This window comes from Zootoca vivipara, chromosome 14, assembly GCF_963506605.1.
Source record: "Zootoca vivipara chromosome 14, rZooViv1.1, whole genome shotgun sequence".
Classification (NCBI taxonomy): domain Eukaryota; kingdom Metazoa; phylum Chordata; class Lepidosauria; order Squamata; family Lacertidae; genus Zootoca; species Zootoca vivipara.
Genome location: NC_083289.1, coordinates 52,294,571 through 52,311,012, shown reverse-complemented (window position 1 = coordinate 52,311,012; position 16,442 = coordinate 52,294,571). Strand labels below are relative to the sequence as shown.

Sequence of the window (16,442 nt, the reverse complement as noted above, 5' to 3'; positions counted from 1 at the left end):
GTATGAAAGAGACAGGTTGGTGCACTAGGTGAGCCTTGGTCTGATCCATGAAAGGCAATTCTTATTTTTACAGATTGCAGGAAAAGTTCAACACACTGGTCCCATTTAGTAGAAGGGACCCTGCAATGTTCTATCAGGCAGTCACCACCACCAAACCATTGCAGTTCCTTGGATTTCATGGGGAAATGCACTGCATAATTTCTATTAATATGCACGCTTTCTATTAATATACTAGCTGGCCTGGCCATGCGCTGCTGTGGCTCATCCCTGTGATTCCCCCCACCCTGTCCTTATCCATGGCATATCCCATCCCCTCCTCCCCCCACACCGGGTCATCCCTGTGAGTGGCCCCACCGTGTCCCGATCCATGACATATCCTGCCCCCCCCCAATTTCTATAAATATGCAGACTTTCTATTAATATATAAAGTCAGGTGTGTCCAGGTTTGTGTTATGCCCCAAAGACACAGAATGGAAGGAAGCATGATCATTAAAGCAAGACTTAGAATCGTAGAGTTGGAAGAGACCACAAGGGCCATCCAGTCCAACCCCCTGCCAAGCAGGAAACACCATCAAAGCATTCTTAACATATGGCTGTCAAGCCTCTGCTTAAAGACCTCCAAAGAAGGAGACTCCACCACACTCCTTGGTAGCAAATTCCACTGCCGAACAGCTCTTACTGTCAGGAAGTTCTTCCTAATGTTTAGGTGGAATCTTCTTTCTTGTAGTTTGAATCCATTGCTCCGTGTCCGCTTCTCTGGAGCAGCAGAAAACAATCTTTCTCCCTCCTCTATATGACATCCTTTTATATATTTGAACATGGCTATCATATCACCCCCTAACCTTCTCTTCTCCAGGCTAAACAGACCCAGCTCCCTAAGCCGTTCCTCATAAGGCATCGTTTCCATTTTGGTTGCCCTCCTCTGGACACGTTCCAGCTTGTCAGTATCCTTCTTGAACTGTGGTGCCCAGAACTCGTTGAAGTGCAGAGAACAATCATGGCAACACTCTTGGTTCTTTCCATATTTCACATCATTCCATCTGGCCCTCTTTATTATAGGAACACAACCCTGGAAGCTACGAGGAAGGGAGCACCCTCTCTGTAGCACTTTCTACCTGTGACACAGAGAAGTTCCCTGGAAATGTGAACAGTGACCTCAGCTTCAAAGGCCTGGAGGAGGAGGAGCAGCAGCAGCTGGTGTTGTTGGGAATCTCTCAAGTTGATCTAAACAATTGGACTTGCTGTCAAAGACATGCAACTGCAACGCATTCAGATAAAATAAAATGTTGAGGTTCATAATTCATACAAGAGGCTTCATGCACAGGTCTTGTGAGGTGAAACTCAAGTTCTGACACCTAGAAATGTAAGCAGTACCATTTCAGCTCCTGAAATTTTGATTTTGTGCATTATTTCCCCCCCCCCTTTTGCTTCAGCAGGAAACAAACCCAAGATCAGCACACAGGGTGACTTTGCTTGTTCTTACAGTGCAATGGACAGGATCAAAGAGGAAGCCCTGAGGGACCCTTCAGGAGGTTCAATGCGGCAACTTCACAGTCTGCGTATCTGTGGTGAAAGCAACAAGCCACCTGCTGCTCCAATTTCACTTAAATACAAGTTTGGCTTGATCCAGAGATTTAAAAAACAGAGGTGGACGCAGCCCAGACGTGCAAATGCAGCATTGGCATAACCTGCCCTGCCCTGGCTGGACACAAATGGAAATGACTCATGAGACCGGCAGGACAAGCACAACAAAACAGCTTCCCGCCTCCTTAGCTTGGGAACAAAGAGCAACAAGAGCTTCAAGGCTGGAAGCTGCGAGAGGAGGAGGTCCACAGGCAAATATGAAGGCCAGCTTTTAGGGCCAAGCCCTTGTTCTGGGGAGCAGGGCAGGGATCCGGGGAAGCAGCAACTCTAAAGATGCCATTTGTGTGCAAGCAGCTCTTTCTGTTCCAGGGCAGTCGTCACCAGAGGCTCCCTTTCAGATATGCAGCAATAAACATAATGTGCCTTGGCATAAAGGAGCCAGCGGCTTCCCGTGTGGGTCAAAGACGGAGCAGCATGCAACAAGGGGAAGAACAAAGCTGCCTTTCGCATGGGAGGGGCTCTCTCAGCTGCAGACCACAGAGGCAGCAGTGCAGGGAGGGGATGGATGGGCAGGAGGCAATTGGTAACACTGTGGTTCCCAAACCCACCGGAGCCTCACTCCTCAGAGACTCGTGGCTGCTTGTCTTGCACAATCTGCTAAATCATTACAAAAAAGGCACCAAAGAAACCCTCACCCAGTAGAGACTGATGTGTCTTTGTATTTTTTTTTTTACAAAAATCATTAAAAATATACATTTTATAAAAAAAATTCAAATAAATCTGGTGTTAACAACATGTACGCCCCGTTTTTTTATATACAAAGCTGCAGAACAGTATCCCAACAGCTGAGGGAGGGGTCGGTTGGTTTCCTTTATATGGAAAGATGCTTTTTAAAGAAATGACAGAAGTGTTGTCCAACTAGTGCGTTCTCCCCACTGGTTCACAAATGCTGCATTCATTTCACGGACCCTCTTCTTGCTGGCAGTTTTTCCTTTTTTCCCAGATTTACAAAGGACATTGGCACATGCAATCAACAAAGGAGGAACCAGACCCACAATAAGCGCAAAACAGACCCCTCGTCAGGCTTCTTTCCCCAGCAGTTTCATCTAACGCAGCCCAGATGTTGTTGGACCACAACTCCCATCTGCCCTAGGCAGCTGGGTGGAAACCGTAGTCCAAAACATCTGGATGGCACCAAGATTTTTTTGGGGGGGGGGAGGCTGACCTGACGCTTTTTGGGTGCTTGTCAGCTGACTTGCCTGACAGAAACCCTGGAGAGGGGAATATCTTTAGGAGCACAACAAGCTCAACTGGAACAGAATAGAAACGAAGGCGAGAGAGAAGGCTGATCACAAAACCACCAGGAGTGAACCTCGCAGGCATACAGGAAAGACATGACATTGAGACTAAGTGATTCGGCTGGTGCTTCTAAGGCAGAAGCAGCAAAGAGTGTCTGTGTGTGTGAGAGAGAAACCATTCTTAAAAGTCCCCCCACTCTCCTAATTCACTCAGATAACAGAAGGGAAGTGTGATCGGAAGGCATGATGGTTTCGGCTTCAAATTACATCACGTTGGGGCCACCAAGTTTCCACAAGAACAGAATTCATCTCCTTGGCTTGAAAGTGGGGGAAAGAGAGGAACACATCGCAGGCTGCTTCCAAAAGCAGCGTTACAAAAGCATTTTTGTTTATTATCAATTAAAAAATCCCCTTAAATCATATTCCAAAGTGGTTAAAATTGCCATCATTTGTGTGTGACGGAGTTTCTTTAAGGAGAAGGAGGAGGGGGGAAAAATCAAAGCAAGTTCATTTAGGTCAGCTCCGTGTCTTAAAGAGTTGATTGTCTTGGGGGGAAAAAATAGAAGAAGACATTCACATGTACATCCATTCTACCCTGATAAGAGATTTTTTTTTAAACCCACAGTTCACTTCACCTGCCACGCATATAGTCATCCGGTTGGGTTGGCGGCTGCCCCAAACTCAGCTGGCGGCTGTGTTGGCGTGGCTGCTTTCCCCCCCTTTCCCTCCCCCCCCCGGGTGTCAGACGAAGGAGGAGAAGCCGGTCACTGGAGTCCGTGAGCCTGGTGCAGGCTGTCCTGTCGGGGTGTACACCCCTCCTGAGCTCTGTGTTGTGATGACAGTCTGGAAGTAAGGCTCGGCCTCGCTCGCCACACACTCCTCATACCGGTATGGCGCTGGGTGCTTTGTGGTCTTTGGCTGCCGCTTCCACGAATTGTAGTACGTGGGGTCGCTCATGTAATGGTTGACAAAGGAGTGCTTAGGCAACTCGTCCTCGTAGTCTGAGTCTGTCGCCTGCAGGTTTCAAGAGAGAAAAGGTCTGTTAGTGTCAGAGACCAGACTGAGGATTGCAGCTCTGAAGAGGAATGGTGGGAACCTCCCTCTCTTCCTGTTCCTGATCAGGATCCTGAGGCTGCCTGGGAATAGTGGATCAGTATAGATTTAGAGAATTGGTTTGCAGAAGGGCATAGTTCGGAAAACAACAGCTGGGCAGAGCCAAGTGGTGAACAACTAGAAGAAGCAGAACAGGAAGAGAGAGACTCCCCTTCGCTTGACAGTGTCCAGCCTATCTCCAAAGGCAAGGGGAGCTGATAAGGTTGCTAAGCAGAAGGCTCAGTGGCTGCGACATCAGGTTGCAAGAAGGGGGAAGTGACGAAGATAACTTGGGGGGGGGGAAGTAGGAGGGAAGCACCTTTATACAGAGAATGGCTGCGTTGTTCTTTTGCTCTGATCATTAAACACTCTTAAACTGGTAAGGGATTCTAATTGCTTTGTTCTGCTGATGCACAGCCAATGGGGTGGTGGGAGGGGAGGAAGCTGTTTCTCCGAAGCCTGACAGTTAGTGACGGATGCTATTTTCACCAACTGGTCCATTGAACAATATATTTCCATATATGATGGGAATGCACACTAGTGCAATTATTTTGGAAAACGGTCTTGTTACGGGACAGGCAATGCAACCTCATCCGCGGCTGGCTATAGTCCATCTGATTATAGGTGACCCTAAGAGATTATTTCTCTTCAACATTTTGCTTCCATGCCCTTCCAATTTGCTTGCCTGGCCTAGATTTATTATATCATGCCCCATGCAATGACTGCTGGCCCCTTTCCTTTCTTGGAGAAAATTCATCTGCTTCCTTGTTGTTGCTGATGTAGAACATTTCCCCCATGCACAGTGTTTCTTTTCTTTCTTTTTTTACTTGAGTACAACAAAATTTAAATAAAAATGTACTATGCCATACTTTCAAATCAACGAAAAGCCTCCCCCATACAAACTCAATCAGGGTTTAGCTTCTCTTGTGCAGAGGATTACGGCCTGTGGCTTAGATCTGCTGGCTGTCCACCCTTCCCAATTAACAGCCCCCAAACCCACTGGGAGGAGGTGGGCACCTTAACCATATTCAATTTATGGCAAGGCCAGTTCTGACCCTGGCTCAGGGCGATTGCTATTTATCTGTTGGGAGAAATTTAAAGGTCCAAGGATTTCATTTATTATCTTTAAATGCAACATTCTGTATTTTAGCTGTTTCTTAAAATGCATTTGAGAACCCTAAACCTTGCAGGATACAGTTTGAAATGCATAAAATCAATTCACACTTTGCAGCTGCCCGTATAATGAGAAATTCCATGTCCTGGTTTTCGGCAGCGGATTTAGGTAAGAAGCTGCATGTTATCCATGTGAATTTTTCTTGGGGGGGGATTGAATGCAACAAGGTAAGGGGGAATCCAGAATGGGCAGAGAGCAGGTAGGCAAACTGCACATTAGGAAAGGCACGCTGACTAATTAGGAATGGCAATGAAGAAAAGTATTTGACCATCCAAAATATGGAGTCTATTGAAAAAAGCTCCACAATATTTTACATGACTTAACAAAATGATGATAATAATAATAATAATCAGTATAGTCAAGAGATTATGAATCTAGTACCCATTTGAGCATAAGCCTTAATTGTGGAACTGCTCAAAAAATACGAGGCAGGTGCAATTTGCCAAAATGACATTGTGGGTGTAAAATGGGGATTTTGCTTAACAGTGATTCCAATGAACGTTCCAGCAAACTGCAAGGACACACAGTCACATGCACCAGATGGAGACCATTGTCATTTTTCGAGGTGCCTTAACTTGTGGGGGGCTTCTCATCTTGAGGATTTACAAATAACTTCAGAAATGAAGGATGTTGACACAAGTGAGCAGTTGTGGCCTTTGAATTGTCCCACGGCATGGGGAATGCGTTCTCAAATTCCTTCTTGAAATCAGCCTTTAAGATTCTGGGCTCTCCACAATTAAAAACCAGTAGAAGAGGGGGATTGTCCCAAACGCCACCTTATGTTGTCAAGTACAGACTAATGCTCCTAGGGCGAAGATCACACCTAAAAAGCTACCTATCATTAACCCCTTGCCTTCTCTCCTCTTTAGGCTCTTCTCTCTCTACTCTGTTGACCTTCTGATATACAAAGACAATGACAAAGTGGGAACACTCATCCCCCCCCCCAATGTGTCAAAAAGACCTCAGGAAAACCATCACATCCTGCTATGCACCATCAGAAATAACCTTCCATTATCAGGAGGCATATAAACAAGGAGAATTATTTATGTATGTTATTTATATATTGCCCAACAACCAAGGGCCTCTGGGAGGCTTACAAGGTAATAAGGAATCCAGCCAAGCAGAAAGAAAATGAAACGAGAGGGGCCAATTTCGTTCTCCCCTTCCTTCTGTACATAATATTGCATGCCATCTCCCCCTCTGAGTTGTATGGTTCTAGGCGCTTTACCAGGGTTTGGCTTCCTAGGCATGAAGGACAACAGAGACTGTGGTGTCTTTGTGATATTCGGTTTATTTACATGTATCTACAACCTGAGCCTAATACCAACGGGCTCACAGCATTAACACTCCAAGAGGGTCTTCCTCCCCCCACGGCTACAGCCTTGGATTCTACCAGAGATCAAGCATGGCTCTGTCTCCCAGGTGCCCAGCCTGCTTCCAGCTTACACACCCCTGGACTCTGGCTTTTGTCCTTCTAACTAACAGACAGTTGAAGGAGGGGGCCCATCCATTTGTCCTCTGGCACAGAGCCACTCCCTTGGTTACCTTGATGACCCAGACTTAAGGGGACCATTACCAAGAAACTTGTCTGGCCATTCTAGCAACTGAATCCATCTTGGATTCAGGAACTGGAAGGGACTCATGCCTTCAGCCTACTCCCACCTCCCAAACTCACAGGAAGCTGCCTTAGACCGAGTCAGACCCTTGGTCCATCTAGTTCAGTATTGTCTACACTGACTGGCAGCAGCTCTCCAAGAGTCTCTCCCCTGCTACCTGGAGATGCTGAGGACCTTCTGCTTGCGAAGCAGACCCTGTACAGCTGAGCTGCGTTATGGTGTCTGCACACCCTCCTTTCAAAATGCACCCTGGGATGCTTTAGAGCAGTGTTTCCCAACCTTGTGCCTCCAGATGTTTTGGGACTACAACTCCCATCATTCCTGACCACTGGTCTTGCTAACTAGGGATGATGGGAGTTGTAGTCCCAAAACATCTGGAGGCACAAGGTTGGGAAACACTGCTTTAGAGAAAGGCAACATATTCTGCATAAAATGGACCGAAGGAAGAAAATAAAGAGGTAGTAGACTTCTTTGAACTGGGCATGGCAGGAGACCAGCTGAGTGGCCTGTCCACCTGCACACACTGTGGCAAGCGGCCCCTTGGTCACAGCCACCTCTGTGGTCCCAGGCATACTGGGAGTGGAAACGTAAATCAATCCTCTTCTAAAACACGGAGGAAGGCAGAGTGAGGAAGGTGGCGCCCAGGTCTGTGGAGGTGGCCGGTTATGGGCAGCAGTCGGTGCAAGAGCCAATGGGGCGAGCCAAAAGCGCCGATGTGGCAGGCGCCAGGCCTTTGCATGGCAGCCTGGTCACGTGTCTCCAGCCTTCCCTGGTGTGTCTGAACGTTTTAAATGCAGCCGCAGCGAAGAACTGCCCAGCGCGCCATCTGGAACTCGGTGGGTTCTGGGAAAGGCAATTCTGGTGCTCTTAACCCAGAGGGACTCTTGAAGTCTGTTCCTCCCACCGCCTCCCCCCACCCCCCATTATTACACAAATTGCTCCTCCAGCAGGATTATGTTTTAGAGTGGACATATTATTTTTAATGATTCAAAACTATTGACTAAATGGAAATGCTTCAGGGCCGCCGTCTCCTGGGCTGCGTCTCCTGGCCACTCCTCTGCCGCATCTGCAGGCCGGTTGCCCAGGCAACGGCAATGGCCTTGAATCTGAATGGGTGCACCGCTAGATTAGAAATTGACAAGCAAAGGTGTGCAGATGCCTGGGAAGCAACAAAACAGAGAAAATGCCTGACAATTTAAAGTATTTTTTTTTATTGGCGAGATGAAAGAAACAAACGCTATTAGGGGGACAAATTAGGGACTAGCGGGCTAGTTTAGTCTAAGGCCGGCATTACATGGAATTTAAAAACAGTTGTGGCTGTCAAATTTCTTTTGAAAATGGCTGGAGAAAAGGAATTGTGTGCATTTATTTATAGCTGGCGGCGGGGGGAACAGCCCCGTATATCCAGGAACTTTCAAAAGACTGCGGTGGAAATACGCCCAACTCTGTCGGGGGTCTCAAGGAGGGTAGGAATGGGCTGCCAAGTCCTAAGTGGGCCCTGCCTTTGTCCGCCTCCCTATTCTGACTGGCTCGCTCTGCATCCTTTCTGTTCCAGTAGCAACAAATTCTCTGCTAGTTAGTCGCAGGAGAAGCAAGAAAGGGTCTCGTGGCTCCTGGGAACCTGTACGAGTCTTCAAGGGGCCCAGGAGCCAACTGCAGGTGTGTTTGTTTTGGGGGGCAGAGTGGTCATGCTGTGGGCAGAAGGTCCCAGGCTTGCAGAATCATACAACTGTAGAGTTGGAAAGGACACCAAGGGTCATCTAGTCCAACCCCCTGCACTGCAGGAATCACAGCTAAAGAACCCCAAACAGATGGCCATCCAACCTCTGCTTAAAAACCTCCACCGAAGGAGAGTCCACCACCTTCTGACATTGTCTGTTCGAATATCAAATGGTTCTAACTGTCAGGAAGTTCTCCCTAATGTTTGGTTGGAATTTCCTTTCTCTCAATTTTAATCCCTTGGTTTGGATCCTACAGAAAACAAGCTTGCTGCATCTTCCAAGTGATGGAGGTGGCCTTTTTATCACCTCTCGGTCTCTTCGTATCCAGGCTAAGCAGATCCAACTCCCTTCCAGACCCTTGATGATCTGCAAAGCTTCCAGCTTGTCAATATCCTTCTTAAATTGTGGCACCTAGAACTAGACACAAGGGAGTGGTACTATTGCTTCTCTTGATCTGGACACTAGACATCTGCTGAATCTCCGGCATCTGCAGGTAGGGATGGGAAAGTGACTCCTGGATCATACCCTGGAGAGCAGCTGTCAGTCAGTGTGGACAGCAGTGAGCAAGATGGACCAATGGTCTGACTCACTATAAGGCAGCTTTCTGCATTCCTATTTGCAACAGGGTAAGCTCATGTCAATGGAGTGGCAAACAGCTTTCGGTAATTAGGTTAAACAGTTCTCTCTCTCTCTCTCTCTCTCTCTCTCTCTCTCTCTCTCTCTCTCTCTCTCTCTCTCTCTCTCTCTCTCTCTCTCTCTCTCTCTCGTCTCCCAGCTTTTTGCTCTGTATGGCTTTTCTAGCAGTGTGTGTGTGGGGAAACATTATTTATACAAGTGGCCTGACCTCATTAAAAACCTTTATTTATGTTGGAGGGTGTCCAAAACTTTCAGCTCAACAGCCATGCTGCTAAAATGGGGTCACAGGATGTCAGTGTGGGTTCAGGGCACAACCATGCATTTGCTTCAGCAAATATATGTTTTCGACCCCATGGCTGCGGAAGGCATGGGGTGGGGTTGTAGGGAGAAGAGGCAGGCAAGGGGGTGCTTGCGCTTCCTCACTTTTGCCAGTTCTCTTGTGAAGCGCAACCCTCGGTGTCCCCCTCCCACCCCACCCAGTGTTCTCTGGTCTCCATGCCTGGCGAAATGGGGAATGGCTTAAGGGGGAGGGGGCTTTTATAGAGGAGAATTGGGCAAAGCGTTAAACTGCCTTGGCTTGCCAGGTCTCTCTTGCAAATGCTCCACCCCCCAAGTGCAGGTCTGTTTTGGAATGTGTTCACCTGCTCTTCAATAAACAGGATTTTGGAGGGTGTCCAATTTCCCAATTTCAATGGGAGTCTTTGCTATGCCCCAGCTCCCCTGGGAAAGAGGACACAGGTGGTATTGCCTGTGGCAGGAGTTGGGGGATGCCATAATCCAGCCCCCGCCCTCCACTCACACCCGCCCTCCAAGCACAGGAGCTGCTCGTATTGTAGATTTGAGCAGTGGAGTGTTTCAGATCCAGGCCTCAAATCTATAGTATGAGCAGCTTGTGGGCTTCGTAGCCAGGCTGCAGCAACCACAGCATCAGTCATGGGGACGTTTGTGAAAGCAGGTAGCCTCTCCATCACGAGCACAGCTGCAACATCTTAAAGCCTGGGGATGAAGATTTAACGGGGAAATGTATCGAGATGATTTTGGCCTTGGCTGCCTCGGCATTTGATGGCATCCTGTACACAGGAAGTTTTATCAAAGGGAAACGGCCCTTTGACAAGCTTAAATAGGCTTGGCTGCGCACGGAAGAGCATCTGGCCAAGTCCTCCTAAGAAATGAGATGCTTCGTCCCCTCCATCCTGTGCAACATCTTTCCCCCGTGAAGAGGGAGTGGTTGAAATCCTCAGATAAGCAAAAGTTCGTCTCCTCGGAAGCCTTAGGATTACAAAAGCTGAAGGAAAACAACAGCCACCACCCTAAAATGGCACCAAGAAAGATAATAGAATGAGATAAAATTGATGCACCACACACACACACACACACACACACACACACACACACACACACACACACGGCTAAAGCCATTTTCCCACGATGATCAAAAGAGCCTGTCACCTCTGTTGCATGTCCATTAGTATTTCCTCCAAGTACACACTGCTGGAAACAAGCAAGCATCAAAGGGCCAGTGGAGACTGATTGGATATCAAAGCTCTGGAGGAAAATGGGGGCCTCATTTTGCCTGCCACAAAAGCTGGCCTGTGCCTCAGCTGCGAGGCTCTGCTAAGAAGCCCTGGGCTCCGTATGCTTGACATCAAGGGCAAGGAAAGAGCGTAACGAGAGAATGGATAGACTCCGGCGACCTCTGCGTCTGCCGCGCCTCCATGCAGGAGTTGCCTGGGGCAGGAGATGGTCATTACGCGCTATCAGGAACCGGCACATGGAACTCCTGACATGAATAACAAAAAGCGGCATGGCGACATTCATATTTATGCCCAGCACGCTCCGCTAATGGCAGGTTTAATTCCAGGTTGTCAAAGGGAGAGGAGCAGAGCCACTGGGAGTATAATCTCAGGATAATGTATGTACATCGCCAGGAACGGCTGGAGACGGGACAACGAGGGATACTGCCTTCCTGGCAGGCTGGTCAGAGGGCAACGCAAAGCAGCCAGTGGCCGCCAGAGGCAATTAAGGAGAGGAGGAAGGTAGGCAACCAACAGAGAAGGCAGGCAGGCCGTCATCTGCCTCCCTGCTCCATTGCCCGAGCCGAGTTCTTCCTGGATTCTTCTTGGTAAAGGGGAAAGCTAGTCTTCTTTCAGGGCCTTCTGCTTTCTCTTTCTGATTAGCCCAGCTAGAGTTTGGTCAGGATTTCAGCAGAGGAACATCGGAAGCTTCCTGATTCTGAATCAGACCACAGGTCCATCTTGCTCTGTTTTGATGACACTGACTGGCAGCAGTGACTTTCCAGGGTCTCCCAGCCCTACTTGGAGATTCTGGGGATTGGGACCTTCTACATGTAAGGCAGATCTCCGCCACTGAGCTACGGCCTGTCCACATAGGAGGGGTGCAGTTTACAACCGAGTTCACAACCGACCCTTCCAAACACCACTTCTAAAATTCACCTACTGTCTTAGGCCTGGCCTTCTATCACTGCTGATAAGCAAAGAATAGAATCGTATGATTTGGAAGCGACCCCGAGGGTCATCTAGTCCAACCCCCTGCAACGCAGGGATCTTTCGTCCAATGAAAAGACAAATAATGGGCAGACAAAGACAGCACTGCATTTTGAACCCAGTACCATTTGGATAAACGCCACAAGAGGTGACAAAACCCTGGGATGAGTTTGACAGCTTTTTCTGTCACAAGTATTTCCTCTCTTTCGTTTCTTCTGAGCCAATCCCGTCGTAGATTAGGAATGGACAGATGTTGGTAAGCATCTGGGAGGCTTGAAAGAGAGCTGGGAGTGGGGTCTCAAGATATAAATGTAAGGAAAAGGCTTCTGGTAATTCCCCAAGGTTTCCACAGCATCTTCCCAAAATGCCCCTGCATTCTGTTCTGCCACTTTCCAAACCAAATTGTAGGGAGAATTTGATGGAGGACATGCACTCTTGAGCCTGGGACACCCACCCCACCCCACCATTTCAGCCTCTCAAGGACTTCTGCTTTGAAACCAGGCCCCCATGGGTCACCTGAGTCCAAGAGAGTCAAGGTTTGCAGCCACTCTCTCTGCCTCCAACCAGTCACGGAGGAAGGGGCTTTGGTACCCGGGGCAGCGGGGGCATGGCACGTCACACATGGGGGTGTGGCATGTTGCATGTGCGAGCATTGTCCCAATGGGGCAGTGCTCACCCGAGCGAGCGTCCCAAGGGGGAGGTGCCTGCCCGTGCCGATGTCACCCCCCCCAGGCTGGCACCCGGGGCAGACCACCCCCTTCCTCCGCCACTGTCTCCAACCTCCTTGGATGGCATCGGAGTCCAGCAGTGCTACAAGCCTTTTTGCATCCTCAGGACAGACGCTACTTATCTTGGATCTGTGGACATGTGGTGCTTGGGAAACAGTCAGTCATTTCCTTTGTCAAGTTATCTCAGCCCCATGCAAAGCCTTCTTAACATATGAGCCTCGTACTTTAAGGAAAGTTAATAATTTCTGCACGTCTCCAAGCCAGGCTACTTGTTACATTTGCCATGCAGACAGTAGCCTGGCTCAGCCTGTTCAGAATACTGAGAGATCCCAGGAGGCAAAGGAGGGCTTGGCGTGCTTGCCGGTGGCAGGAATCTTCCCTCTTCCCTTCTTAACTGCTTGGGCACATTAGCAGAGTGCGCCCGCAAGACAGTAGGGGGAGAGCTGAAGCTCTCAAGCCTGGGGTTTTTAGTGCAGAGAAAAGGTGAAAAAGAAGGGCCAGGTCAAATGCATATAACATCATGCTTGGTGTGGATGAAGTGCCTAGGGAGAGGTTTTCTTCCCTCTCTCTTAATGACAGAACTCCAACGAAGCTGAATGTTGGCGTTCTGGTCGCCTCATAAGGGATGTTGTAGAGTTGGAAAAGGGTCTGAAAAGGTCAACCCAAAGGGTGGAGAGGCACCCCTAAGAGGAAAGGTTGCAGCAATCAGGACTTTTTAGTTTAGAGAAAAGGTGAGTAAGTGGAGACATGCTAGATGCTGATGAAATGATTCAGGAAAGATAAAAGAAAGTTCTTCATGCAGTACATAGCTAAACTATGGAACTCTCTCCCGCAGGAGGCAGTGACAGCCACCAACTTGGATGGCTTTAAAATAGGGCAAGATAAATTTATGGAGGCACGGGTGCCAAAATGAATAAAATATTTTTTTGGGGGGGAGGGAGAGATAAGCCTGTTCCTATAATTGATCACACAACACAGTGCATGCACACCCTTTGAATGGCAATGCCCATAAAACTTGAGGGGGGTCCAGCCCCCTCAAATATTTTATTGGGGGGGCCTAAGCCCCCTCGGCCCCTAGGAGGTGGCTCCTATGCAACAGTGTGATTCAGCAGCAAAAAAAGCAAATGCTATTCTAGGCTGCATCAACAAAAGTATAGTGTTCCGATCAAGGGAAGTCATAGTTCCGCTGTGTTCTGCCTTGGTCAGACCACACCTGGAATATGGTGTCCAGTTCTGGGTGCCATAATTTAAGAAGGATATTGACAAACTGGAAGGTGTGCAGAGGAGGGAGACCAAGGTGATCAAGGGTCTGGAAACCAAGCCTGATGACGAATAGTTGAGGGAATTGGGCATGTTTAGCCTGGAAAAAAGGAGACTGAGAGAAGATAGTTGAAACAAAATAAAAAAAATCCTTCCAGTAAGTTTGTCATTGGTATGAGCTTTCATGTGCATGCACACTTCTTCAGATACACTGAAACAGAAGTCACCAGACCCTTATGTATAGTCAGAGGGTGGGGAGGGGTATTACTCAGAAGGGTGGTGGTGAATGGGTGATTGGCTGATAGGTGTTTGACTGAGAAGAGATAGGATAGCCATCTTCAAATATCTAAAGGGCTGTCAAATGGAAGATGGAGCAAGCTTGTTTTTTCCTGCTCCTGAAGGAGGACCCAAACCAATGAATTGAGTTACAGGAAAAGAGATTCTGACTAAACATGAGGAATAACTTTCTGACTTTTGCTCTGTTTTTATATTTTGTTGGAAGTGACCCAGAGTGGCTGTGGCAACCCAGTCAGATGGGTGGGGTATAAGTAAGTAAGTAAGTAAGTAAGTAAGTAAGTAAGTAAGTAAGTAAGTAAGTATGTAAGTAAGTACGTAAGTACGTACGTAAGTAAGTAAGTAAGTAAGTAAGTAAATAATAATAATAATTCTGATGTCAAGAAGAAGAAGAAGAAGAAGAAGAAGAAGAAGAAGAAGAAGAGGAGGAGGAGGAGGAGGAGGAGGAGGAGGAGTTTGGATTTGATATCCCGCTTTATCACTACCCGAAGGAGTCTCAAAGCGGCTCACATTCTCCTTTCCCTTCCTCCCCCACAACAAACACTCTGTGAGGTGAGTGAGGCTGAGAGACTTCAGAGAAGTGTGACTAGCCCAAGGTCACCCAGCAGCTGCATGGGGAGGAGCGGGGAAGTGAACCCGGTTCCCCAGATTAGGAGTCCACCGCTCTTAACCACTACACCACACTTAAGAGCTGCTTGACAGTGGAATGCACTCCCTCAGAAGGTAGTGGACTCTCCTTGACTGGAAGTTTCTAACAGAGGTTAGATGGCCACCTGTCATGGATGCTTTAGCTGAGATTCCTGCATTGCAGGGGGTTGGACTGGAAAACCCACAGGGTCATTTCCAGTTCTACGATTTTATGATTCTATGAACTTGCCTCCCAACCCTCAACCCTAGGGCAACAAACTCACTTCTGATTCTGAAGCATCCAGGGGTTTCTCACTGAGGGCGACACTTTCCGTCAGCACTGCTCCGTTGTACTTGTTGCAGATGTCCTCATCGGAATAGTGGAGTCCGCCAGGGCTTGGACGAGGAGGAGATCTGGATGCAGCAAAGGGGAAAAAATGTTAGGGGCTATCACAGCTATCAGGCAGAACACATGTACTCTAATCTTTTTATTTTATTTTAATTTTATGTGTGTAACTGAAACTCGAGGGCATTTTGTACAGCTCATTTAAAAAACAAACAAGCAAAGTACTTTGCGAATTTCAAATACAAACCTAAAAAACAACAACCAGTTATGTGGGGAGAAACTGGGAAAAAATGTATTGAAAAAGTATTCAAGGACACAGGTAAAGGAGGCAAGTCAACAGAAGCACATGTGTATTATTGCTTCTTACCCTGAAGCCAGGGCCGGATTTAGGTTTGAGGAGGCCCTCAGCTACTGAAGGTCATGGGGCCCTTGATATGTTCAGCTGTCCTTTGTCAACAACAAATGGTCACTGTTTTTTGTGTTGAATATATGCTATATGGTAATTTATGGACGTACCGTGTTTCTCCGAAAATAAGCCATACCTCGAAAATAAGCCGTAGTGATTCTTACCCTTGTAGGTTAAACTGTACCATAGTTAATAAATAAAAAATAAGACATCCCCTGAAAATAAGCCACCGTGTTTGTTTTTTTGAGGCAAAATAAATATAAGACGGTGTTTTATTTTTGGAGAAACACGGTAACAGGTCCATACACAATACAAAACACTGTTGCAGTATGTAGGTTTTATTTTATTTGTTTTTTATCTTATATTTTAGAAATGTACTTCCAGGTTTTTTTTTCCTTTGATTTTTGAGGGGGGCCCCAAGAGAGTGAGGCCCTAACCCAGGCATCCCCAAACTGCGGCCCTCCAGATGTTTTGGCCTACAACTCCCATGATCCCTAGCTAACAGGACCAGTGGTCAGGGAAGATGGGAATTGTAGTCCAAAACATCTGGAGGGCGGAAGTTTGGAGGTGCCTGCCCTAAGCTATAGCTTGTTTAGCTTATACATAAATCCAGCACTACCTGTAACACATGCGTGTGGTTTCTTATATAACCAAAGTATTCAAGCACTGTTGCATGGCCATATCGCAAATTTGGAAGAATGGCAATCCATGTCCTTCTAGGCAATTGTCAGCGTGGTCGACCGGCTGGGTTAATTCAGCACAGACTCACAGAGCAGACTTTGATGCCTATGATAGCTTGGCCTACATGCTGTGGGGAGTCATGCTGTCTTCCTTCCTTCAGGCTTAGCATGGCCCAATCCTTAATAAGGGGCACTGGCACATCAACAGTCATTGGGCTGCTCCAAGGACCCGGAATCAAGGTTGCACCCAACACGGTGGAGCAGAAACTGGCCTATCTGGGCTGAGGGGGCGGGATGTGTGTCTGTGCGAAGAAAACTATTTTGGATGTGGCTTTGGGGTTGCTTTAGAATTTGATTTTGGACCAGCACAGTCTGGGCTGGCTTCTGGCTACTTGCTCAGCCTAAAACACTGGTAACTAATAGATTGCCCCATTGATCTCTCTGGTGCTCTTTCATCTTAAGGAAAACTTGCTTCC

The 16,442-nt window shown here is 47.7% G+C and overlaps 1 protein-coding gene across 4 annotated transcripts in view; it reads right to left on the bottom strand.

The window, feature by feature from the left end:
* Positions 1–2,344: 2,344 nt before the first annotated feature.
* Positions 2,345–16,442, bottom strand: part of SDK1 (sidekick cell adhesion molecule 1) — a 584,684-nt gene continuing 570,586 nt past the window's right edge. For all 4 annotated transcript variants that reach the window (XM_035130977.2, XM_035130978.2, XM_035130979.2 and 1 more), the window contains 2 exons: positions 14,819–14,948; positions 2,345–3,896 (listed from right to left, as the gene is read on the bottom strand). In XM_035130977.2, the coding sequence (XP_034986868.2) occupies positions 3,624–3,896; positions 14,819–14,948 (403 nt within the window). In that variant the 3' untranslated portion in view covers positions 2,345–3,623. The remainder of the gene's footprint in view (positions 3,897–14,818; positions 14,949–16,442) is intronic.